Source organism: Ornithodoros turicata, chromosome 1 (assembly GCF_037126465.1).
Source record: "Ornithodoros turicata isolate Travis chromosome 1, ASM3712646v1, whole genome shotgun sequence".
Classification (NCBI taxonomy): domain Eukaryota; kingdom Metazoa; phylum Arthropoda; class Arachnida; order Ixodida; family Argasidae; genus Ornithodoros; species Ornithodoros turicata.
In genome coordinates, this window is record NC_088201.1 from 15,117,705 (window position 1) to 15,144,611 (window position 26,907).

Here is a 26,907-nt window from a genome sequence, read left to right on the forward strand (position 1 = left end):
CTAAAAAGCAAGCGAGTTGGTGATTAGAATTCGTATGACTATAAAACCCCGAGACTAGAGAGTGTGTGTCCGTTTTCTTAGTCCCTAGTCTCGGGATTTTAGTAGCGTGAATAGACACTTGCATCGTGGGAGCTAGAAATGGAGGCGTTAAAGTAACTGTCGATAAAATGCGTCTAGTCAAGACATGTTGGTGTGTAGCACTGTGATATGTAGAGTCGCTAATGCGGCGACTCTAGTGCAATTTAGATTGATAGGGAAGAACAACTAAGTGAACGACTAGTGAACGACTAAAACAAAGTAAACTAACTTTGCGACTAATGAGACAATCTCCTCTTGTCACTTGGTAGAGTATACGTACGCACTGCACACAAAGAAAAAAAAAACTCAGGTCGGGAGCTGTCGATATTTCGGAACTATTATACAGATACCGTACCAACGGAAATTTGCGCGCGTTGGTGACACATAATTAAACAACCGAGTAGTGCCTGTAAGAGAAAAAATGCGGTCTCGTCCGTGTCCCGTGCAGGCACTCTTCGGTTGTTCAGTTATCAAGAGACTGTTTTTCTACTTGTGTTGCACGTACTATTATAAAGTGTCGTAGCTCACAATAATACGCTGATCGTTGCATGAACGCATACAAGAATGCCATGTGTTGTGGGAACAGACTAAGAAGAACGTCCTGAATTGCGTGTCCTGACCAACACTTTTCGCCCATGTGTTAGAGCTGTACAGTTTCAGTTAGAGCTGTACTGCAGCAGTACAGTGGACAAAACTTCACGGAACGCGCTCCGGATGGGACACCGGAACACGACTGGGACCGTACGGACTTACAGACATATGTCTAGGTATCCTAGCCACCTGTTTGCAACTCCTTACGCCCCATTCGCTGCTATAGCGTGTCAATCTGAGGAAGGAATGCGCCGGAGTGTGTTCCGTAAGCTTTTGTCCAGCACTGTGCAAATGCTGCTCTTTCTGGCTCACTCACTGTTCCTGTCAAAATTAATAGATCCCCCGTCTTCATCTGAAAATAAGAGGAAGCCAACATGCAATACCTGTGCAAATTCTGATCCAAAACGATTTCTTGTCGAATTTTGAACGAAATTCAGGCTTGAATAAAAGCCTGAGCGTGGGCAGACAGTAAACACGGCAGGACCGCCTGCGAAACGCATTTATTAGGATGGAGCTGTCCACCAGTTAGCCTGCACGCACGCCATCTTATGAGAAACTCAGCCTTAACTTGCCTTTAGTCAGACTTTTTCAGGCCTTTTGATGTTTGCAATAGATATGCATTGGCACACGTACTTTAGAGTCCACCGAGTCGTGTGTAAGAGCCACACAAAACAAGATTAACACTGACATTGAAAAAAAAAAAAAAATGTGGCGAAGCTTCGTTTGAACATTATAGTCATCGGCGTGTGACTGATACTTCAAAAAATGGTGTGAATGGCAAGTAATGCATCCAAATCGTCCCCTCACACACGCGAGCTTTTCAATCTCTGTTGAAACTTGATGGGTTTCCAAAATGAACGAGCGGACGGCCTGCGGCGCGTCGTATTCAGGTGTGGGAGCGCCTTTGCGTTCTTTCAGACTCATATTACTGCGCAACAACCATATATACTTAGCATTCCTATTTGTAGTTCCTCACATGTAAAAGATAATTGGCAAGCGCCGAAAGAGCGTAAGATAACGAGCTGTATGATTTGCACACTGCAGCAATGTAAAGTGAGATATACTTATGGTGCATACTACTCGGACCATTGGCTGAAGAAAAAGCAACAGCGTGCTACACATTTGTGCCCACTAACGTTACACACATTTTTGTTTCATTTTATTGCCTATTTATGAGACCAGTGAAACCGTCGAAAATATATTTCAGGAAAGTGGCCACTCCATTGCACCATCCAGGTACCGGATGATTTGCGGACGATAATTTGTGGTTTTACGTCGCGAGAGAACAATGATCACGAGCTACGTCATAATGCTCAGCCCATGGAGGAATTACGTAAAGCGAATGTACGAAGTTCATAGCTGCCAGCGCTGCGTCTCTTCCCCTTACGTGTTCTGGTAGTAAAATCCTAGAGCTTTTACTCCTGCTGGCTCTATTCTGCAGTGAAAGACAAAGCCACAACTGATGCGGCGAAAGTTAAAACATTAAACACAGGTCACGTTGCCCTTGGGGCTTAGCAGGTTTAGTTACTGAGACTTTACTTCCGTTCCCAAGTGACACTTCGATTTCATTGACTGCTTCTGGTTCTTTAACAAAGAGAATGCAAGTTCTCCTTCCGATTTCATCTTTTGTTTTTCCGTTTTTTTTTTTGTTTGTCTTTTTTTTTTGGGGGGGGGGGGTTCCTTTGTACTTCTCCTGTTACACAAAGCAGAGTGAAAGTTCTCGACTGAAAGGTCAGTTTTTTGTGTTGAAAAAATTCATGGCATTACTGCGCTGTCAGGAAAATATCGAATTTCTATACGGTATATTTGATTACTATTGCGAACGTTTAGCTATAGCAAACTCGATAACCGCATTATCGATGCTGTATAGTTTCTCTAAGGGTCTCTCTCAGTCTTGTGAATTCCAGCTGAGCAATGCCTTGTGTTTTCTATTTCTGAATGCAGAACGGAAAAGCCACTTTTCAAAGGAGCCGCCGCCCCCCTTTCGAATCACGATCAATGAATAAGAGTTCGAAGCCATGATTTCAATATTCCGTGCTGTAACTAAGCGTGATTATTCAGATACATTTTGGTCTAGGTTTGCCACTGAATTACGTCATTCGCCCAGGAATATGTTTTCAAAAATGTTGTTTGGATTTGTTTGTCTGAGTTTCCTTCATGCTTATTCAGACAAATGTCAGCAGTGTTCCCCATAAAGTTCGCCCAGGACGCACAATCGTCCTCCCTTCTTTCCAGCATGCCGACATCTTGGCGGTTGAGCCGCTAGCTGACGTACCGACACCGGCGGAGGGACACCTGTTGCAAGTGCGCAGTGAAAATTGTGCTTAATATACCGTAGTTTCCGCGATAGTGTCAACTGACTGAGAAGTCAGACTCGAATAGCATATTTTACTACCTCAACATACCTAGAGCGCACTACCCTATCTTATTACATGTGAGAAACAACTCACATGCTATCCGTTAAAGATGAGTTGCAGGACTAACTTAAAAACAAAGAAAGAAGAAACTTCAAATGCTGGATACAGAATCCTGCAAAACGGATAGAACTCTAATAATGAAAGTAATGGTGAGATCACCGTAATATTTTAGGGAAAATGTTTCGAGGAATAATATTGCTCCGCCACCGTTAGGCCATATTACAAGACACGGTCCCAAGGCTGACTGCGTTAACAAAGGTGCTCTCGCCCTGAAAAGAAAAGTCAGGCTCACTTTTCACCCCTCCACCCTTCCCTAACCTAACCTTTCCCTTCCTTCTTTTTTATCATCATTATTAAACATATCCTCCCCCGCTCCACCGCATACGCCGGATTTGGATGGAGACCTGAGTAAAACCACAGCCAACAAAAACGTAACACTTCGAGTTCGATATATGTTTTGGCCGATATGTCCTACTCTGATAGTGCTATAACATTACGAAGTTAGAGTGTCGTTTGGCCTAAGTCTCATCATCACTTCTCCCACATTTATTGCTGTTGTTGTTGTTGGCCTAAATCGTCGTTTTCTGCGCACTGTTGCCGAGGTGCACAGGCAGAACTCTACCCATGGCACGGTTCTGTACTATACGGATACAGCACTGAAAGCTCATTCCTTGCATCCCGCACGCATCCACGACAACACAGTTTTAATTTTCGAAATTCGGTAAAATGGACTAGGCTTCCTGAACACTTCAAAGATATCCGGTCCGCTTCAGCCTGAAGGAGAGACGCAGTTAAGCTCACTTCGAGGATGCAGTTTTGTAACTGGGTATTCAAGTTCGTCGCATTTTCGTTTAACCACTTAGAGACTACTGCGTAATCCGATACCGTTGCAGAAAGGAGCGTCGCTCCTGCTATGAACGGCATTTTTGAAAGTGCCAGGCGCAATATGCGAAACTCACCGAGCTCAACAGGGATGTACTTGATCACTGCAAATGGCAGCTTTGAAATGCTGCGAGAGAGCCTTATTTGATGTTATTTCGTCTCAAGTTGCTCTGCGTGCTGCAGCAAAGAAAGAAAGCAGAGTATGGTGCTGCAAGAGACGCGCTACCACTACACGTGTCAGAGTTGTCGCTGAAAGGAAGGACTCATACGATAGAAGCAATGAGCAAACCTGCTGTGCAAAAAGACACATTGCAGTGGAGCGCCCCACCAAAAAAAAAAAAAAAAAAGCAGGAAAAACCTGTATGAACTTTTGTCGTGGAAAAGAGACTCAGTGGTTCGCATGAATAGAGTAAGATGAAACCGACGAGGAAGATGGTATTGGTGTGAAACCACTCCAGACGCTAAACAGTTTCGGCTAATTTCGGTTCAGTGCAGCTGAGAAACAAAAATTTCCTTTAAGAACGACCTTTAGACTCATTAGGATACTGGAAGTAACATCAGAAGCAACTAGTCACTGCTGCAACTAATTACTCTTCCTATAATGAAGTTTCAGCTATAACTAGCTACCATTTTTGCAGTAACTAGGTACTTTCAGAATCGTTAGGTTTTCGCAATAACTTCGGAAAGCGTTCGCCATGTACTTCCACTACCCCTCGCCTCATGTTATTCGTGGCTCACACAACTGCCAGTACCAAAGAATGGCGATACGAAAAGGCTGCAGCTATTATCGCTACGCTACCAAGAAATAAGTGCGTGGCGCGTCCACTGTATTGGGAGGTGACCCACGGCTCGAGGCTACCCGTAGTGATACCTCACTACCTCACTATGCTAGGATGCTAGGATGTGCTCGCAGTACCCTCGCACAGAAGTACAACGCTGGCACTCCTCGTAAAGGGCTCGCACTAAAGTTAATTTTGGTATTGCCACAACATAAAACGTTACCATTACTCTCATGACATGAAAGCAATTATGTGGTCAGCGCTCCTAAGTGCAAAATGGAAGAAGCGCCGTTTAGTGTCCCAGCTGAGATGTTGTTCAATATTGCTAGGGATGCTTTGGAATAAAGCAAGGCAGACTTACAGCGACAAAGTTGGGGGAGCAGCTGTTGATCCAGTACTACCTGCACAAGTAGTGCACATTGCACTAGGGAGATAATTTAGAATAAACGTTTTTGAACTGGAGTCCTTGTTTTTGCCATTTTGGAACACAACTGTAGAGTAACCAGTGTTGTACCCGTAACCGAAATATGGTATCGCGATATCGATACTCTATACTTGAGTAAAAAGTATCGGAATACCGGTATCGATACTTCCTTTTTAAAGTAACGGAGTACCGATACCGTTACTAAAAAAGTAATGCCATACTTTCCCGATAGTGTTGTTGGAAATATGAAGACTACGCAACACAGAAATCTCGCTTGCGTAAACATTGCACTTGTGTAACAGCAAATAGGGAGAAGACAGTTTTGCAGGAAAACGACATCATATTTATTATGCAGCTCGGGCACGTTGCTTGACTTTTATCAATAGCTGGTTCTCAAAGTCGTCTTCTGCTATCCTAGAAGGCCATGGTCTCTCCGGCACAGTAGTTTATCCAGAATCGCAAACATGGGGAGGGGGGGGGGCAAAAATTTGGGGGCCATTTTATTCATTTATTTACTCTTTCATTTAAAGGGGCAATAAACAGGTATGTGAGGTGCACTTTTTTCTAATGCAGTGTGATTCGTTTCCTACAGTGACGTTTAGCAAAAATTTTTGCCGCAAAAAGGTAAATAATGGCTCCAAACCGACCAAATATTCACTGCACTCTTTCACGCTCATGCCCCGCCCTGCGATGGCGTGGCGACAATAGCCACACGTCATTTTGACGTCGCGCACCATCAACCATTCAAAATGCGGGACGCCTATACATTGATTTTGTTTTAATATCGGGAAGTGAGGTCAATTCTAAACATATTTACACTTGTCAATCCCATGGTAGCCAGATCAAAAGGTACCAAAAGCCCACAATATTCCATTTCATGTGCGCACTATGTTTTCAGCGCTGTATCGCTGCGCGAGGTCACAGCGATGTTCCCACAACTTGTTCTCCCCACACGCCGCTGCCCGTCATTGGCTGAAAGTCCGAAATCTCCCCCTCCTCCAGTGACTGGAATGCAGCTTTGCTACACGTGCGAGACGTGTGACGTAGGTGCTCCCCGAGTAGGAAGGAGAGACTCACGCGTATTATGCTCTTTGAATGGCATTGTTTTGTGGTAAAGACGCTCGCTAGAAGTAAATGAATGTCATAATTGAATATCGCGAGCCACGTTCTTTCATTCAGCATAATATATAATTGGAGAATATGCGTGGAGCTGTTTTGTGCCCCTTTAAGACAGTTACAACAATGAAAGTCTGGAGGGAACAGCGAAAAAAAGCCACCATAGTGGCTTGACGAGCTCGCCATTCATGTATGTCATCACATACATGTCATCATTACAGCTATGTCGTAAAAACAAATGCGGTGTCGCCAAAAAATTGGGGGGGGGGGTGCGCGTGTTAGGGGGATCTGGATAAATAGCTGCTGACAGAGGCCAATATGACAATTACGTTAGTGTCCAGCCCACACATACCGTGGAGTCCGATGACCAAGGAAACCTATCCGAAGTTACAATACCACTGTATATGTGAGCGTGACTCAGTGTGACACGGCGCCTTAGCAGGAATTTATAGCGCACTGTCAAGCACTTGACCTCTGTTCGTTGACCTGAACTCTTTTGTTGAGCGCAGCGTGGTTATTTCCTCCAGGTCGGAAGAAAAAGGTGAACATGTGTTTTATTTATTTATTTATTTTTGTATATGTATTTGGTATAATTCCCGTGACGGAGCAGTTACAGAGCACCGTTAGGCGTGTCCACTGGCTTCTTGTCGAGCGCTAGGCGGACCAGTGACAATGAATAAGAGTAAGAAATATTGTCGGTGAAGAAAGGGTGGGGCACGGAAAAAGTATCGGTATCGGTAACGATACGGAGATCGCGTTACCATAAATTTGTAATGGAAATATTTTTCCGATGCCGATTTAAAAACCGATCCGCACTCCGATACCGAAAAAAGTATCGATTACTGTAACGGCGTTACGTACAACACTGAGGGTAACTAAGTTAGTGGTGGCTGTAACTTAACTACCTACTATTTGTGCAGAGTAACTGTAGCTGTAACTTAGTTACTTTGTTCGTGGGGTAACTGTGACTGTAACTCATTTACTTTGAACGGCAAACAACGGAGCTCCGTGTTGCCGCTACATGCCCAGTGTCTGCTGGCGCCCCAAACGCGACAGAGACAGTTGGAAATCGTGAAGCACATTCCTGTGTTTGAAACAAGTACCAGCTAGGTGGTGGTGGGTGGTGCTGGTGCTGATGAAAGGGCTTGCCGTCGTCGGCCTCACAGAGGTGGGGACGTCGCGACTGACGCCCTGGGGGAATGTGCGTCCTGGGCCGACATCTAAGGGAACTGTGCCGACGTATGTCTGAAAGCGTCTGAGGAAAACCCGGGAAAAACCCCAGACAGCACAGTCGCCACCGCGGCATCGCATCGCGTGGTTTGTACTCAATCCGCTGCAGTTCGCGCTTTGATATGGGCGCGTGCTGAAGCACTCCTGAAGAACGTCGTTTAATCAGGTGTGCGCATATAGCAGAAAATAAGCAAAACTACCACCCAGTGGTGTATGATGTCGCTGCTGCATAAGTTAAAAGTATCATTTTTAAACAGTGTTCTCTAATCCATCTATGCATATTCGTCAGATGATGAGAATGATGATAACAGATCCGGTTGTATTTACATAAACCTAAAGCATTTAGATACATGCGCAATAATAAATGTAGTTGAGGACGTGGATCATATACTCCAGGACTGCCCGAGGTACAGTGCACACTGTTGTACCCCTGTGTTGTCCCTGTCCCGCCTGGATAATCGGCCATACTCCACCGAAAAAGTTCTTGGGTGCTGGCCAGCAAATCAGCTCATACCTGCCATGCGCGCCCTTGTGCAATTTCTCGTCTCGACGGACCTCTGTGACACATTGTGACGCTCTTTGTTTTCGTGCATTGAGATTTCGCCTTTGCTGCCAAGCTAGGTGGTGATAATTTATTCTGTTTCCATTCCGTCTCAAAGCGTCGTGTTTTGTGTAGTTTCCCTTTCTTTTCTTATTCACGCGTCCTGGAGTAGCCAGTCCCGAGTGGCTCGAGACTAACATCTCCATTTTTTTCTTTTAAAAATCAAATCAATCAATCAACAAATCCTGCACTACTCGTTTCTTAGTGCTATATGGGACGATACCTCATTTTAAAAATCCATTAGCTATGTGCTTTTGCACGCGGGATTCGACAGCTAATCTTCCTGGAGCAGTCGGCCCCACGCTAAGTGTGTGGCCTACATTTCTATATTTCTGAAATAATAGAATCATTGTTGAGTTGAGTTGAGTTGAGTTGAGTTGATAAGAAAAGAAAAGAAGAAAGCAAAATGTGCAAGCGATTAATCGCTTGCACGCGTTACGAGCTAACGAGGGGCGGGGCACTCGTCGAGAAGATCACGTGATAAAACACGTGCACGGCGCTCTTCGCGCGATACGTGAAGGGCGTGGTATCTTTTTGAATTTCCCGCCACTCGTTAGCTCGTAACGACCGTAAAGACGATGAAGCGATTATGCAGCCGATCACTTAGGCAAACACAAATGGCTAACTACAATAAGAACAATGAGTGACAAAGACACTCAGTCAGTCAGTCACACACACTGTGTTCACCAACTTGGAGTCTGCGCAAAATCGCACAAATGCCTGCATGGCGTGGAACTGATGGTTGGGTGTCCAAGGGCCCAGAACCTTAACAACATCAAATGGTCTGCCATCCAGCCGAGCTAAAGAAGCTTGTAGAGATAGTCGGTGCAGCTGATACCGTGGACTGGATAATAAGATATGTTCAGTGTCCTCAACAGTCCCACAGTTGCCACAGTTACGTGAATCTGTCTTTCCAAGCTTGTGAAGTAAACGTCGGTTGTAGGGCACGTTGAGCCGGTGGTAAAGTGACGCAAACGGCCTATAGGGAACGATGTCGGAAAAGTAGAGGCAAGCTCCGGGTCATCAATATTGTCATCAATAGAAATACTAGTACTTCTTTTTTCAATAACTGAATTCCATCTTTCTTGGTGATGAATCTCTTTCTCACTCTTTCTCTGGTGTTCTCTGCTATTTTTCTGACAATAATGGAGTCATCGAACGTAATCGGGATTTTCAAAAATATGTTTTACGGACATTGCTTACTCACTACTCATTAGTACTCTAGAGCTCAAGGTTATTTTCGGTTTGTAGACGGCATTGGGCAATTGGGCAAAGTAGGATCGCATACTACGAGTTCAAAGTACTGGCGGCGTCGCAGTCGTGCGCAGGTACCGCGTCACTACAAAAACGCGGGCACCGGAAGATTACCGAACGTGATTTTCACAGGCTTTTCGAGCGGCCTTCGAAGTTTCAGCGCAGACATCCGCTGTTCTAACCGGAGTTTTCAAGCAAACAATCCATAACTATTTCGCATTTGCTGACGGCGTTGGCGAAAATCAGCATTTGCAGCAGTTGAGGGTAATCCCGAAATCCTAAGACGTTTGGAAAAGAACCTTGGATTTTCGAAAGAAAAGAGAGAACGGCACAGAATTTCGACAACAAAACACAAAGAATGAGGGCTACCTGGACAGAAAGGCGGTGGCTCTAGTTTTGCATTTTGCATGTTATTGGCAATCCAAGTAAAGCTTCATGTTTTGTCTTGTGTCTTCCCTCAAACTCAAGGACATGTTACCTCTTATTCAAATGTGTGCTAGCGTGCCTGCATCCTATATTTTTATGTTCAACGTTTTGTCATTGTCTCGCATTCGCGCAACTCACGTTTTGATAATGTTTACCTGTAAGGTGTCAACGAGAGAATAACGTCCAGACCACGATGGATAATGCAATCCAAATATTGTCCTTAAAGTGAGAGTATCCAACAACCCCGATTCTTTTTTTTTTCAAACTAGCGACATTCAGCTGCAACTTAACTTCACATGTTGCATGCAAAGTCTCACTATACAGAAACTTGTAATTTTTAAAAAAAGCCGAGAAGTGACCATCAGATGAGCTCTGACCTGAAGGTCACTTCTCGGCAGATAACGGATGTAGTAATTCTCATGTCCGCTTGAGACCTTTGAAATCGTGGCTGCAATTCTTGGTCCATGTCAGAGCCATGTCCAACACCGTCGAGGACTTCTGATGTTCTTGGAGTTCCTCTTGGCTACCGGCTTGCTCCAGACGCTGTAGGGTCCTCCTCTGCATCTCAAGGACCATTGGCGCTTCTTTCATGTGCTTCTTCCTTTTGTGCGACGTATTGCGTTGCGCAACCAGAGGACGGGAGTTCGAGTTGTACTTACACATAACTTCATTTTCATATTTCACATCTCATGCTTCTCGTGTAATGGGGTAGGGTACTGCTCTCAAGCGGTGAATCACCCCAAGCCATAGTCATGATTTAGTTGTTGTTGTTGTTGTTGAAATCGAGGCGCTCGCATAGGTGCGCTCGCTTCGTGTCACGTGGTACAATTTCGGATTTCGCACGCGTTCTTTCTTACCAGGAAAAACCTCCACGCAGGGCTTACGCTGTAGGAAACAATTGCGATAGGTGTTTCTCGACACGCTCTACAGCTTTCCAATTCACATCTCGGAATTAAAGTAGTAAAGTAATTAAAGAGATAATACAATAAATAAAATAATTAAATAATTAAATTTATTAATCAGCCACTATGAAAAAATAGTCTATCAGAGCACGTGACTCCTCACAATATTCTGCAGTTTCCATTCGTTTATGACGCACTTTTTTTTTTTTTTTAGTCCCCGGTCTTCCTAATGCACGTTAGCTTGGGCACCCTGTATATCTTGGTAAGTTCTTGCCAGCAAGAAATATGTAGTGCTACGATTCGAAACGAACTTCCTTTCAGCATCTGCGGAACCTAACACGAAAGGAATCTTCCACCCGACGTGCAGAATTATGCATAGGCAATCAAGCATGGGATTCAGCGGAACAATACGAGTGTGTACAAAGTGGCTCTGACGTTACAAATCCAGGAGCTTCGTTTCGAGAAGAGCAATATGACTTTTCTGACACACTAGCAATTCACTCGCAACGGATCACCACAGTGTCACCGTCCGCTGTCGTACGGTTTAACGGGGTGCACGGAAGGGATTTCCAGGCTTGTGAGTGGTAAATCTCGGGAGGCAATAGCGAATTCGCGTACGAGCGAGTACTTCAAATTAAATGTAGTGTGTACAAAGGCAGCTCTTGCAAGGAGCGGTCCGCGTAATCCGCTTCATGCCCCTCCCCCCTCCCCCGATACAGTAAATGCCTTTTAATTAGTGGAATCCACGAAACGGGAATAAATCATCAGGATGAACTGTGCAGTAACGGTTCACTTTGGATGTGCGCGCACCTTGCAACTGGAGCAATCGATATCAATTAAACATGGATGGCTTGTGTTTTTGTGGAGCATTTTTCGTGGCAACATCCTCCGACTAGCCATTCGTTTATGGAAACAAAGTTCCGCAATTACGTTAAGCGATGTCGACAGTTACGATAATCGGAAAGCCCACGGGGGTGTGGTTCAACAAACGGAACTTATTCGTTTCCCGAGAGTTGCAAAATCTGATTCTGCAGCCTTTTGTGCGTTCCTTCTGCAGATACCAAACTGGTGGATTTACTGTAACCCCGAATGTAACTTCGGGTTTTTTCACCGTGTCAACAGTTTTGTTTTGTTTGTTTGTTTCTCTGTTTCTTTCTTCTTCCAATTAGGAGAACTGGCCGGGTACTCTCCAGGAGAGCCACACTCTCCTCTTTACATTTGGTTTTACCAAACCAAGCAAACTGAAGAATGATCAACTGACTGAAAATGAATACAATGGTAATGGGAGCTACTTTGAGCTTGCAACATCTTGCATCATATTGCCAAAAGGGGATAGACGATCTTACCTGTCGGCGCTTGCATCAGCAAAGGCCGCCCATCGATGGCCTTCCCGGAAGGATCCCTCCTCCACTCAGTAGATCCCACACTGTCCTTCATAATGCCGTCTACCCTTCGTCAGACCATTACGTCTATCGTCCGTCGACTTCGTTTGAACGTCGCATTCACCCCATATACACTTTCGCCACAAGCTGGGTTATAGTAACCAATGCTATGCCCTTGCTGTAATGTTCCAAGTGCTGTCCAGCCCATTCTCATCGACTGTCAGAAGTATTTCACTGAGCGACGCGTCCTCCAGCGCCAACTTGAAGCCACTGGAACACCCCCACTTGCCCTTCCTCAACTGCTTGGGCCTTCAGTCAATCCTGCGCATCAGCTACGAACTCTTCAAGCCCTCATCTCCTTCTTAGCAGCAACAGGGCTCCTGCGTGAACTCTGAACATTCATCATCATTCACCATCTTCTCTCCCTCAAGCAATGGGATAGGGTGCTGCCTCAGCGGCGAAACATCCCACTACACCATCATTACTTATTTGTTGTTGTTGCAACATCTTTTCGGATAGTATCACTTCGTCACTTGATATGAGCTATCCAACTCTGGACATGGCACACGAAAAAGAAAGAAAGAACATGTAGAAAACAGAGAGTTATCAAACTTTTTAATCGGCAGCGTCACCTCCGGAACGCCACCTGTGCCTCCACCGAATCAGAAAGTGTGATTCCGACTTGCACGCTTTCAGTGTGTTCGGATTGGTAGAGTGCTTGGAACGAAACGCTCTGGGCGGTATCGCAAAAAGATCGCAATATCAAAACTACGAGTCACGTCCAAATATAATGGTTAGGTTCCTGTGCAGTTCCTGAATAGGAAAAAAAAAATCGCTCGGGTCGGTTGATCTACGTCGAAAAACAAATGTTCTTTCTGGCTTTCCTTTTTTTTTTCACGTTGCGTTAGGTTGTAGTCCTATACCCAGCCAGCCAGTACCGTGCTTCCTTTCAGATTACAAGTCATTATCGCCTTAGTGGTATATGAGCCAGGATTTGCGGGGCTATGCTGTGACGCGCTCTTGCTTGGCGACGGCGAGGCGAGCTTAAAGAGTGGCTGCACTTGTCATATGTCAATGTTGTATGTCTATTGCCTACCCATAGAGTTCTAAGAAGGACACTTTCGCGGAGTAGCCGGCTAATTCCTACAGCCGGCTAGTAGTAGGCTGCAGGAACCAACGTCTCCGTATTTTTCTTACGATATACCGTGCAGCTTACTAAAGCAAAAGGAACGGTAGAGGGTATTGGTTCTCACTCTTTAGCTTGGGCACAGACGGGAAAAGTAACGAGGAGATGTATCAGACTCACAGTTACTCTCTGCGGCGGAGCTGTTGTCGATGTCCGGCAGTCCTTGTCCGCCAGTGCAATTCGAATTCTATTCAAATAGATAATGCGAGTTAGTAAGAAGAACATATGAAAACTGATCGCAACATCACACGACTTTGTTTGCATTTTGTTTAAATTCTGTGTTAGCACCGCGAAGCAACTGTGGCTATGACATGTCCAACAGACGTGGACAGATGGAGAGAGGACAGCAGGAAGGAGTCGGGGATGGGGGTGGTACGCGTCCTGGGCAGAGTCCAGGGGGAACTGTGCCGACATTTGTCTGGAAAGTCTGACTGAAAACCTTGGGAAAACCTCAGACAGCACAGCCCGTGCGGGGATTCGAACCCGCGTGACCTCCCAGACCCGGCTTGGAAAGCGATCATCCTAGCCACTATGGCACGAGAGCTGGTCTTGTTTTCAATGCGGGTGATCAACAGTGCTTTTAACGCTGTTGCTGTAAGCGGTTGACTATAGCACACGAAGGAAAGTTTGGCAATAGTAAATCTGTACAAAACTGCAGGCGAAATAATAAAATCACGTGTGTAGTGCAAACCGAGAACCAGTGCTATATGCTTCTTTTTACCCTGTACATGCACATATGTATTTACACTTGTGCACTTTTATTTTTTCCTCATTGTCACACAGAGAGCACCAGAAGCGTACTTTGGACAAAACTTTCCTGGTCCGGCGCGGTCCCTAGAGAAGGTTAATGATCCACTTCAGTAACGATCTCGTTAAGCTAAACAAAATGGAACGAACTCGTCGCAGCAGACATTCAGTCTGTATTGCATTAACCCGTCGGTGTTTTCACGGGAACGTTTTTCATTGTAAGAGTAATCATGTGTTCGACAAAATCTTCCTGCGGGATTTCTATTTCTTTTCTCGAATCAAATCCAGCTGCGGGTTAAATGATACCATAATTTCATGTGCGCATTACAAAGCATGTGCTTTGGGAAGGAACGTTCTGTGATTCGCCGACGACGTTTCTCAGGGAACCTTTGCCCGCTTTTGTACCCCCGCTGATGATATTTGCGCCAAGGCTCCGATGCAAATAACGTATGGGACTTATAATAGCATCTCATGGTTTATATAGCTTGAGACAAACGTTTACAGAACACCGGGGTGTCGCGTTTCTGGATTGGAGCTACACCCTAGCAGCAAACAGGAGAGGACATACATACTGAGAGATGGATAGAATAGACGGTCATTCGTTTCTTGTTCGATCTCTTCCTGATATAGCTAGGAGAGGGCCGCTCCGATGAAGGAATACGGAAGTGCCGTGTTCCGTGAACTTTTGTCCCAAGCTGCTCCAGCAAACGTAGCTTGAACTTCGTTCATCCATTTCCTCATAGCTAGGCGGTGCCGCAGATTGCATAGCATACGCTTTGCATCTTCACTCATCCCCATATCATCGTCATCATGTATTTCTCTCTCTCTCTCTCTCTTCACTCGTGAATTCTGTTGCGTGGGTGTGCGCATTGAGTACTTCCAAATCAACTTCTTTGTTTCCACCAATGCCGATGTAGACCCGCTGAAGGCGTATGGTGTGACCTCTTGTAACAGCTGTATTGCATATGCCATAAAGATGCCCGATATAATAATATCTTACGTGTATATGGGCATCCTTGTAGTGTCGCTTACTGTCCGCTGTCTACAGGCCAAAAACGGGAACTGTTTAACGACGTCGTTACGTTGCGTGATGTTTGCGGGACATCCGTTACAAACCACCTCCTACTTTTCTGCATCATTTACTCGTGTTCCCATATTAGAGCGTCATGCAGCCCGTGCGTGTGCAATTGTCTGTCTTTTTTCTTTCCCAGTAGCAGAGAATCGATGAGGGGTGCGCGCGTACACATAGCAGTGCTGAAAACAGTATCGTAAAAACAGCTAACCCATATCTGTCCGAATGTGGTAGGAATAACTCGGTTTGGGCGGACTCGGAACACCACAATTCCCATTTGCGTCACTCTATATGTGCATGACCGTGCAATGATTCGATTTTTGTTAGGAATGACAGGCGAGTGGGGGGACGCTGACGGCATGTGCAGGAGAGGTAGAAGGATGAAATCCCAAAGCGACGAGACTAGCTTGAACGCGTTGTAGCTGAAACATTCCAAGCGTAGGTATAGGAATAACTTGTTTCCCATGTGCGGTCACACACACATCCACATATGTACACGGGATGATAATGATGACGATGACTCAGTGAGCCACCTGAGCTACTAATTTGCATCTTAGTTGAACTCTGTCCTATAGGGACCAATTTATAGCAAGACTGTATGGTGTTCGTGGATTTGCACCATGGCGTCGCATGGTTATGACATGTAGACACACAGGCGCCGTGAACCACTCACAGCATCGTCTCGCATTGTACGGTGCCGATAGCAATTTTCATCTTGTCAGTTAGAGCACTCCACCATCGACACTGCAGAAATTTTTACAAGGCAAGCTTATCTGGTACATTTCCTGGTACCACTTCCTTGAGCCTGAGAAAAGTGGGTAAGACGTAACAGCGTCCTTGCAGTGTGCGTGTCTGTGTGCGTTTTCATTTGAAAAACATGGATAAACAAACTTTGAGCTACTTATTTCTCTCCCACTTTGCGTTTCGTACGTTTGATTACTCACAGGCTATCGAACAGAGACGTCTTATCTTCGTTGTACAACTGAATACACGAGGAGCTGAGTCCTGCTCGGTAGTGGCGTAGCCAGAAAAATATTTCGGGAGAGGTTCTATGGGTACTTTACATGGAGGAGGAGGCTTTCATCCTCGCTTCCCTCTCCCAAAATGCAATATGAAAGGTATGATTTCGGGGATGGGGGACGTTTCAACCCCCCCTCTGGCTACGCCACTGTTGCTTGGGAACCCGTTCTTTGACCGCCGGGTAGCTGCACCATTCTTTGTGATGTGACCTACTCGCAATGAAATATTGTTTTTTTAATCCTTAGTGTGACGCATTGAAACAGGCGTTACTTCAATCCATAAGGAAGAGTTCTGTATGTATATACTGCGCATCTGGCTGGCGGCAGGGTTACGAACATGACGTAGACGACTCACCCGAAACACACACAGAGGCCGCAAGTTATATAAGTGTAAGTGTATAAGCGTGTACACTGACCTGGTATACTTCTGGTAATTAACAATTAACATTGTTCGTCTCATACAAATGCTTCAGTGTTTAGTTCTACCCGTGTTAGTTCTAGAACAGAATAGAATAGAAATAGAAAGAAAAAAATGGAAACGTGTTAGTTCTATCACTGTTTAGTTATATGCTAGTGTTAGTAGTATCTCTAGAATGACTTTTGTTAAGGTCAGATGAGCTTGCTAACTGATATCAATTTATGCACCATTTTTTGTTTCCACGTAGTCTTTAATAGCGGAATGTAGTGAAGATTACGCTGAAAAATAAATAAACAAAAAAACGTCTTCGGGGGGGGGGATTTATTGGCAGAAAAAAAGAAAAAGCAAAAGGAAAAAATATAAACAAGAAAGAAAAATAAATAACAAAAAGACAAATAAATAAATAAACAAATACAAACAAGAAAAAAAAATGAAAAAGACACTCGGCTCACAGGGAGCCCAGGAGGCCTGTATCACGCAGAAAGCGGAGCACCGCTTTTGTGACTCTCCACTGGCTAGCTCGCTGCACAGGACCAAGGAGTGTTGCGAGAGAAACGTCTGTCCGTCCGTCCGTCCGTGCACCCAAGCTCTGAGAGGTGTTGCCAGGGCACGGGCCCGATGATGGTGGTGACGCTGACAGTGGAGATGCTTATGGGAGATATCGTCTTCTACGGCCCAGCAGGGGCAAGTGGGAGATGGGACGTGGCCCATTTTGAACAGGAGTGAACGGGTGAGGGCAACGTTCAGCCGAAGACGATGTAGAAGGGACTCCTCCTCGCGGGTACAGCGGCAGCCGATGACAAATTCCAGTGAGGGGTCGATGGACTGCAGGAACGCATTAGGTCGGATAGCGTCTACAACAAACTGGCGGGTGCCGTCGCCGCAGAGACGCCGTATTGGCAGGCGACATGCAGACACCGGGAGCGGCTGTAGGGGCACCGGTGTGGCCGCATCATGCGCGGCGCGTCTCGCAGCCCCGTCAGCACAGGTGTTTCCGTGTAGCCCTGTATGCCCGGGTACCCACTGAAGGCAGATACGGTGGCTGACCGAGGAGAGGTGGGCGTACTCCTGAAGTACCATGGTACGTAGATCACTCACGATGCTCGGGTGGTATGTTGACAGGAGCGCCAAAGACGCCTCGGACTCGTGACTTAGGTAAACATGTATGCTCCCGAACATTGCAGTAAATTAATTTCGATTTCATGAGGACTGATAATAAGTGCAGCTACATGGAGCCTTTGGATGCAACACCTATTTCAGCGATGCCGTCCCGATTTTATTTTCTCTATCATCATCATCAGCCATGAAAATTAAGTTTTAAGTGTTACCGAAATCGCACAAGGCTCAGGCATGCAACAGTTTGATTTTCATCTTTATTTCTCACAAGTTTAATTCGGTATGCGTTCCCCGCTCTGTTCAGTTAACAGGAAAAGTGGGTGAGAATACGCAACACTGATCTCAAAAAGCACTGCAATTGCCAGCGGAGACGCGTACCAGGTTGTACCTATATCCAATGTCTCACAAAATCGATGAAGCTGTTTACTAGCACAGGACACCAGAGAAGTCGTTTCTGTGCGACCCGGGAATACGACTTTGGAAAGATGACTCCTCAGTAGCAAATTACGAGCCCTATAGAACCATCTCATTATGGACTCCACTCTGCATCCCTGGGGTGTTTTCGTTGCGCAGCGGGAACGATAGCCCGCGTGCATAACAGAAGACACCACTGGGAAAGAACACTTCTTTGCCGCACGTGGCGATGTAGTCTTCTAGATGTAGACTCCTCTTATGCAGTGCGTGCAAATTTTCCAAATGTAGAGGTATCCGAAGATATTAAACTTGAAGATGTTTTTTGAGTCGGCGCTCTCGCGGGCCGAACTAGTACTGAGCATTTCTTTTTATCATAAGTATGATAAGTATTTAGTAGTCTGAAGCTAGTATACGAAGGTACTCAATAAAGCGAGAGTACATGAATTGAACTGGAAAAAAAAAAAAAAAACGCAGTACTTGCAACAGTACCTGTTCGTTTGTCTGATATTTTGTAGTGTTCCGTTTAGATACCCTGTGCTCAGCCTTGCAGTATATGGTATGTTAATGGTATGTATATGGTATGTTATATGGTAAGTTAATTTGGCTGACTAATGCGTCCCGGGCAGACTTTATAACGGACAGCATGTGAATTCGTGCAAAAGGGGAGGGGCAGCTCGATTTCCGCAATTCGTCTGGAAAGTCTCCGGAAAACCCAGGGAAAACCTCAGACAGCACAGCCGGTGGTAAGATTCGAACCCACCACCTTCCAGTCCTCAGCACGAACTTTCTTTTTTTCTTTTTTAATGCTCTCTGTGTTACCGGCAATCCTGTAGGCGATAATACGAGTTGTTATTGATTTAGCGTGGATTATATTTTCGCGTTTTGTGGATATAGGTTTGAGTGACAACAATAGCGACAATCTCTCGATCTTCAGAGATCAACTCCAGATCAGGCTGGAATTACGGATGATTCAGAAACAAGTTAGAATAAAGCAGTGCTGTATTTGGTTTTTGTAATTCCACTTTCTCACGCTCTTGCTTCAGTCATTAGAATAGGAATTGGAAATGAAAGAAAAATATGGAGGCGTTAGACCCGACCCAGTCAGGACTGGCTATACGCCACAACGCGTTTCTGGGTGGAAAAATAGAGCCAGCAAAAAGAGGAAAAACACACACACACACATATCAGTGATATCTAGGTGACCCCCAATGTTTATATCCAGTGTCTAACACCTTGAACGGTACATCCAATTCGCTGCATGGTAATTTAAATTCGTGAATTTTTCGCTCGCTCACGCGAATAACGCGAAAAATAGTTCAACGCAAACAAAAACTACTTTTGCAGTACTATTACTACTTACCAAATCTGATGCGTTTTTGGAATGTAGACGTATAAGGCACTTCACAGACATATCTATGTTGCTTTTTGTTCCTGTCCCTTCATCATTAACCAACAACAACACCATAGATGAATGGATGATGATGATGTGGGATGTTTCCCTGCGTTGAGTGCAGGACCCTACCCCATTCCAAAAAGGTTCATATGAGAGGATGACGAGGGAAGGAAATCCCTACAGTTCGTGAAGGAGGCTGGTGGCCCTCAGAAAGGAAAGAAAAGCGCCAAGTGCACGGCACTGATGTCCAGGGTTACTCCATGGGCCGAGAACTTTGCAGATGTTGAATGGCCTCTGATCGAGCATTTCAAGCTGACATTTAAAGGCCCGTCGCTCGCGTACGTACTGGCTGCAGTCTTCTAAAATGTGTCGGATTGCTGCCGGGACACCACAAGTTGCACACAGCGCCGGGTTGCTGTGGCCCAGCCTATACCGGAGTGCAGGGGTGAATGCGACGCTAAGTCGTAAACGACGTACGAGAGAGGTAAAGAGGCAAGGGAAACCGCCTGGCATTTCAAATAATAGTGTTGGGTCAATAGCATACAGAAGCGACCACCGGGTGATGTCATGACACCATTCCTGATAGGCCCAAGGCGAAGTCAATGCGGACAAGAGGGCGCGTCTATCCCCATTCGAAAGTATGATGGGGACTGCTGAGCGGCGATGGTGAGCCGCAGCAGCTGCCCCCATCATACTTTCGAATGGGGATAGACGCGCCCTCTTGTCTGCCCGATCCGCTACTTCATTGCCTCTTATGCCGATGTGGCTAGGGACCCATTGGAGGGTCAGCCGGTGGCCCCTGTCTTCTAAAACCTTGAGCGTCGTCAAGATGTTCACTACCAGATGAGCCAAGGAGCCACGGATGCCCATGTTGTCTATGCACCGCAGCGCTGCCCGCGAATCTATGCAAACCACCCAGAGGCGGGGGTGGTGATCCAAAATAGACTTTAGGAATAACAGGATGGCATACAACTCCGCAGAGGTGGCCGAGGTGCGGTGCGATGGGCGGAACCCACGTGAAATTGATTCCTCTGGAATTACAAATGCCGCAGATGAGCCGCCAGTAGTAGAGGAACCGTCCGTATATACGGCGGTTTGGTTTCCGTATGCAGCGTCCATCCACTCCAGAGTAGATTGCTTGAGGACTGGAGCAGGGTTTTGGCTCTTCGACCCTTTGATTCCCGGGATGTGAGACGAGACGGATGGTTTCGGCAGTGTCCATGGTGCTACTGAAGAAGCGGTTGGGGCAACAGTGAAGGCAGGTATATGGTCCGTTAGTTCTTGCGCACACTGCGCGATTTTGCTGTGGTTCCGCTTACGAAGCTTCTGTACCAGTGGGTGACGGCGATGGTGAGCGCGCAATCGCAAATAGTGGCGGAAAGTTTCTCTCTGGCGGAGAACGCCAATTGGGAGTTCCCTGGCTTCGGCTACCACCATCCTCGTATCAGCGCAACGCGGAACGCCAAGACAGGTCCCCAAGCTGCGCGCCAAGGCGCAACGGAGCTTGTGTTCGGATGTCCGTGATAGTCCGTGCAACGCAGGAAGGCTGTAGGCTACTGAGCCACGAACAAGCGCTTTGTGGAGTGCAAGAAGGTCCCGCTCACTACATCCCCAGCGCAAGCCGGCAAAGTGACGTATCACATTTCCCCAACGTTGCGCCTTTGAAGTGAGATAATCAATGTGTCTTGCCCACGACAGGTTGCGGTCCAACACAACACCGAGGAACCTGTGATGCCTGACCTGCCTTAAGGGAGATCCTCCGATGTGTAGTTGGAACCGGCGCATCTCTTTCCGGGTAAACGGAAGCGTAGCGCTTTTCTCAGTGGAGATGTCCATCCCAGCTTTCAGGAAGTAGGCATGTATGGCATCAAGTGAGCTCTGGAGCCGACGCTGAATTGCAGGGCGGGACTTGCCAACCGTCCAGACGCAAATGTCATCAGCATAGATGGACAGATGCGCCCTCCGAGCAAGGCACCCCTTGAGGCCCATCAAGACAATGTTAAATAACAGGGGGCTAAGAACACTTCCTTGAGGAACTCCCTGTGGCACAGTGATCTTTTCCGTGTCCCCCTCGCCTGTAGTGACGAAAATCTTCCATTGATGGAGGAAGTCGGAGAGCCACGTCAGCGCCCTATGAGGCACCTGGGCCTGCAACAACCCATGAATAACACAAGGGTGGCTTACGGAATCGTACGCCCGTTTGATGTCCAGGAAGACAGCCATCGCTATTTGTCTTCGCGCCTTCGCTTCTTGGACCGAAGAGACTAAATCGAGCACCGAATCCATGGAGTTACGGTGTCTGCGGAAACCCGCCATTTCCTGAGGAAAAACAGATCTTCGCTCCAGCCACCACTCGAGCCTGTGCAGTATCATACGTTCAAGGACCTTGCCTAAGCCGCTGGTGAGGCTCACGGGTCGGAAAGACGCCAAATCAGAAGGTTGTTTCCCCGGTTTCAGGATGGGGACTACCCGTGCCTCCTTCCACGCAGCAGGGACCTGCCCATCCCTCCATGACGTGTTGTAAACCTCTAAGAACGCCAAAAGGGATGCGTCGTCCAAATTGCGGAGCGCCACGTAGGTGACTTTGTCTGGACCGGCCGACGACTTCTTGTGGGAGAGTGCCAGCGCAGCCTTGACCTCGGCAAACGTGAGGTCTGCGTCCATGTCAGGGTCAGACACTGACGGGGCTTGACTAATAGCATGCTGCAGCTCCAATGCGTGGCTCCGAAAGGCTGCACATGTCGCTGCCTCAGACTTTGCTGCCAGAATTTTGCAGAAGTCGTAGGCAACGTCCTTCTCAGGCCTAGATACTGAGAGTGCCAGAGATCTGAGGGGATTCCTCGCATCCCTCGCATTCCTCCATCATTAACCAACCCACAAACCTTTAGTGTTCTTGCGCAGTCAGCTGTAAGTGTTCTGGAGTAGCCGGCTCCACATTCGTGGAACCAGAATCTCCATGTTATTTCTCCTTTCAGTTCAGTTCAGTGCGTACAGAAGTCCGAATGCAGCGATACTTCTTTTCCTGTTCTTTACCGCGCCATCCGCGTCAATGGGGACTCTCACATACATATATTATAGAATAAATAAATACCATAAGGAAACTGAACTGCCCAACGGCCGAAAGTTGGAACAAGCTACGGGCGCATTAACCGAGTGATGCTACCACAACGACGAGAAGCTCGCTTTAAGGAAGGAATGCGCGCAAATAGCTTGTTTGTGGTTGAACTGAATTTAACAGTTTTGACTTCGAGTAGCACTTTACAACGGTATGAAGGCTGGGTAGTTCGTAAGTATCCATAGTGTGGGAGCAGCAAGAACGACACCGATGGAAGGATTGCGAAAGACTAATGCTAACTCTCAACTGACTGCATTTGAGACCACAACTGCACAGATATAGCGCTGTTTGTGATCTACCGGGCACTTTCTAGATTTGTATTTAAACATGTGCTATATGAAATCAAATAACTCAGGGGGAAAAAAATGGTGCTGACGCCAGAATTCGAGCGTGGGCCTTCTGATTTCCGGTCAGATATGCTACACCACGAGAGTAGGGCTTTCTCCTGAGTTAGAGAGCCTCAGGTTAACACCTCCTAGATAGGGTAAGGTGGGGCAAGACGCGATTTTTTTTTTTTTTTTTGCTCGACGCCGCCTGTCTCAGAGACGCGTTGCTCCATGCGCTTGAAACTTCACTCATAGGTGGCTCTGCATGTCCGCTTTATTGCACGTGAGAATTATCCGGATTTGTGTATGCGTTGAAGGGAAAAAATCTGTTACTTGTGCCTGGAATGTAAACACCCGCCAAAAAGGCGCAATTTTCTGTAGTCCTTTTTCCTGTGATCTGCGCAGCAGCGTATCGCAGACTTATTCTGTCAAAGTAAGTCCGCATCCTATTTCTTTATTCATCCACCTAGATATATGCAAAATGTGGGCACTCTTGGCACTCCGGTGTTGAACAGAAAAATTAATGCATCCGATGATGTGCACGGGGCAAGACGCGTCAATCTGATGTAATTTAAATTTAATGTAATTTAGAATAATAATTGGGGGTTTACGTCGCGAGACAACTGAGTAATGTAATTTAGAAACGGATTAGTCAACTGTTAGGTGACTTTATGCTTGTTCTTCAAAGATTTCTTTTTTGCATATTGCCTAGGATTTTCCAGCAAATTTATCTGCTTCCTAGGATATTTCCAGCAAAGCAGAAGCGCACGCAAAAGCTAGCGACCAGCGATACATCAGACTGGCGGTGCCTTGTTTGCAAAGGACGGTGGAACAAAATAGCACCGGGTTCTTTGTGGTTTTATTGCGCATCATGTGGGCGGTGGGCCCAAGGGGGTTGTGTAGGGGTCCACGGGCTTTACTTTGTTTGCTTGAATTGTAAAAACTAATTTGTATAGTTCATTACCACGGTATGTCTCGTCTTGCCCCGAGGGCTGGGGCAAGATGAGACAATCTGCATTTTTGAATTTATTGTTCTGTGTTTACCTTACGCCGGCTACGTCCGTTCTGCTTATACGTGTCAGATGCTCTAGGCCACTTAGAATGTGCCTATGCCTAGCTTTTCTGAAAAACACGACAAATAAAAATTTCATTTTCAATTGCAAATTTCTGTCTCATCTTGCCCCACCTTACCCTAGCAGAAGGCATGCGCCGTACGTCACGCATAAGTCGCGCACGAAGGCCCTCGTGAGCTTTGCGAGCTGCTTCGAGCTTTTCTCTTATTCGCCCTTTCATTGACATTACACCAGCAGCAACAGTTGTAACAGCAGGCCTCCCTGCGCGACGTAGAGCGCAGGCCATCTCCTATCTTAAGAGGTATTGCTCAAGTACAGAGGGCGTGGGGGAGCGCGGGGGGGGGGGGGGGGGGCAACCAATAACGCTATTCCCATTTTCTCTTACGTCTTCTCTTACATCTTTCTCACTCGCTCATTCATACAGACCCAAGCAGGGCGACAACTTGTGAATACAACGTAAATAACGGGAATCAGCCGAGGGAGGCTACATTTAAGGAGAAACACGATCACGTATGCCTCCAAACGCCCAAGAATCAATTAAATTAAATGGCCAAGTTAAATGAAAAAGGGTCACAACACCATCATCCAGTTGATCCCAGGGCACTGCGGTATCAGTGGAAATGAGAAGGCGGACCAGGCTGCTCGAGTTGCTCACCATCAAAGAAGTACTTATAAAATGTACTTCACGCAATCTTATGCAAAGTACTTGCTCGCAATCTTATGCAAAGTACTTGCTCGCCTCCTTACGTAATCGCCTCTCTGAAACCATATAGACAGCCGGCGTCATGAATCACTCGTTCCTCGCGCGAATCGACCCCAACTGCACCTACTGCCTCCCATCGAAGATGCAAAGGCCGCTAGAGTCCGTCATTCATCGCCTGCGACTCAACGGCCCGTTCGCAGCAGCATTCCTTCGTAAGAATGGTGTCGTTGGATCGCCGATATGTCCAACTTGTGGAACTGTGGAGAACGTGGAGCACGTGCTGATCAACTGTTGACGCTTCGACACTAGTCGGCGAACATTGAAGAACGCCCTCGCGAAACTTGACAAACGACATTTTAGTGTTGAGAAGGTACTGGGGATCTGGCCAGGGCAGCACCAGCAACCTGCACCGAGCGCACCGACAAACTACCTCAAGAACATACGTGCTGAAATATATATTAAAAAAAAACACACACACGTCAAGCGTCCTGGTACACCTGGTCGCAACAGTGCGACCAATGTTTCCATTTTTTTTTCTATTTCTATTTCAGGAAAAAGTTGCTGACGCCAGGAATCGGATCCTGGATTCGAATCCTGGCGTCTGCACCTTTTTCCTGAGTTATTTGATTTCATTGATTGTTGGGCGTTTGGAGGCTTACGTGTTCGTGCTTGTCCTTAAATGTAGCCTGCCTCGGCTAATTCCCGTTGTTTACGATGCGTTGTATAGCAAATGCAGTTAGTTGTAGTAAGCAGTCCTCCTTGTATTTCTTTCGATCGTGTCGTTCTTGCGGCTTACACGCTAGTGAGTTTTAGTATACCGTTGATAAAGTTATCGTCTCTATCGGAACCAATATCGCACCCGTGCGTGACTCAGAATCTTATCCACTGATTGGTTCCGGTTGATACGGTGAGACGCTAGCCACGTTATCAACGGTCTGGTAAAACTCTCTACTATGTGTAACACTTTACAGTGCTTTTAGCTGCCTCCCAAGCAGCACAATGTACTGAAAGTTGAGTGCAATAGGGGTGGACGGTATGTGTCTTATCGATGTTTCTTAGTTTCACGAGTCTGTTCAAGGCCTTCCACCTACCCGTCCAACCCTATTGCACCCGACTTTCAGTACATTTTGCTGCTTGGGCTTGAACACTCGCAATAACCCTCGTCACGTATCTGCTGCGACAAACACGAACAAGAAGCGCGATTAGCTTTTCACCGGTTTATGTATGGGGCTGTGACAATGCAATCCCTGTGGCGTTTTGGAGGAGACAAATCAATGTGAGTCAAAAGCACCATAGTACGAATAACACTATACCGATATCACTTCACAAAAGATCGTCCATTGAAAAAGGAAAAAGAAAAAAGTACTATAAGTCAAACCCACACATGCGCGGCAGTGAAACATTGTCCAGCAACACTTTTCTGAAATGGCGTCTGCGACCTGACAATATGGGAGGCTCTCTGCCAAAACCTTTCGGTTTCTCACCGGTACGCATACTCAGCATTCCCTGTGCTGCCCGTTTCAGAGGCCATATTGACTGCGTTCCGATGTTCGGCCAAAATTACACGGTACAGTGAAATGGATTACCAAATAGTACATTCAAGGACTTTTTTATTTTCTGTCTCGCTAACAGCGAGTTTTAGTGAATCGTTTCTCCTCAAACGGTTCGCGGGCGGTGTCGCGGAAGGTCAGTGAGAAGGGAAGTGATTCAGAACGTAATCATCTGATTAGGTCGTGGCAATACCGTTCGCGAGCCGTTTGAGTGAGAACGATTCACTAAAATTCCTTGTCATCACAGAAACGATACGAGGCGACAAAATTTCAAACGCAGGCTGCAACTTGACGCCATCTACACATCCAAGGACCCTGCTCGTACTAAGGTTCAAGAACTGTCATGAAGGCACGTACGAGTTGTTAGGTTTAAGGGACCTGGATAATTCCTCAACGAAGTCCACAATTCCAGATTTCGAAACAAGTCGGCCGTGACAGTCTTCTGTGTACCTTCAGTTTCAATCTAATATTGTGTGTTTTGTAGCCTATATATATATATATATATATACAGGGTGTCCCAGAAAACGTGTCATTAAATCACAATAAAAAAAATTACGCCACCTAGAATCATGCGGTCAACGGTATTTGTTCTTATGCTTTTGTCACCTCCTAATGTGAATGTTATGTATCGTAAGTTTAATTATGTAAATATTTGCGAACTGAACTCGGAAATTTGCCAAGTCAAGTCCCACC

General features: G+C 46.3%; 2 protein-coding genes across 3 annotated transcripts in view; one reads left to right on the top strand and one right to left on the bottom strand.

Annotated features, from left to right (window-relative positions):
* LOC135377525 (prolactin-releasing peptide receptor-like) overlaps nt 1-26,907 on the bottom strand; it is a 774,729-nt gene that overhangs the window by 415,408 nt on the left and 332,414 nt on the right. For both annotated transcript variants that reach the window (XM_064610011.1, XM_064610010.1), the window contains one exon: nt 13,389-13,455. In XM_064610011.1, the coding sequence (XP_064466081.1) occupies nt 13,389-13,455 (67 nt within the window). The remainder of the gene's footprint in view (nt 1-13,388; nt 13,456-26,907) is intronic.
* Nucleotides 1-26,907, top strand: part of LOC135377526 (neuropeptide F receptor-like) — a 414,003-nt gene that overhangs the window by 1,011 nt on the left and 386,085 nt on the right. The window lies entirely within an intron of this gene.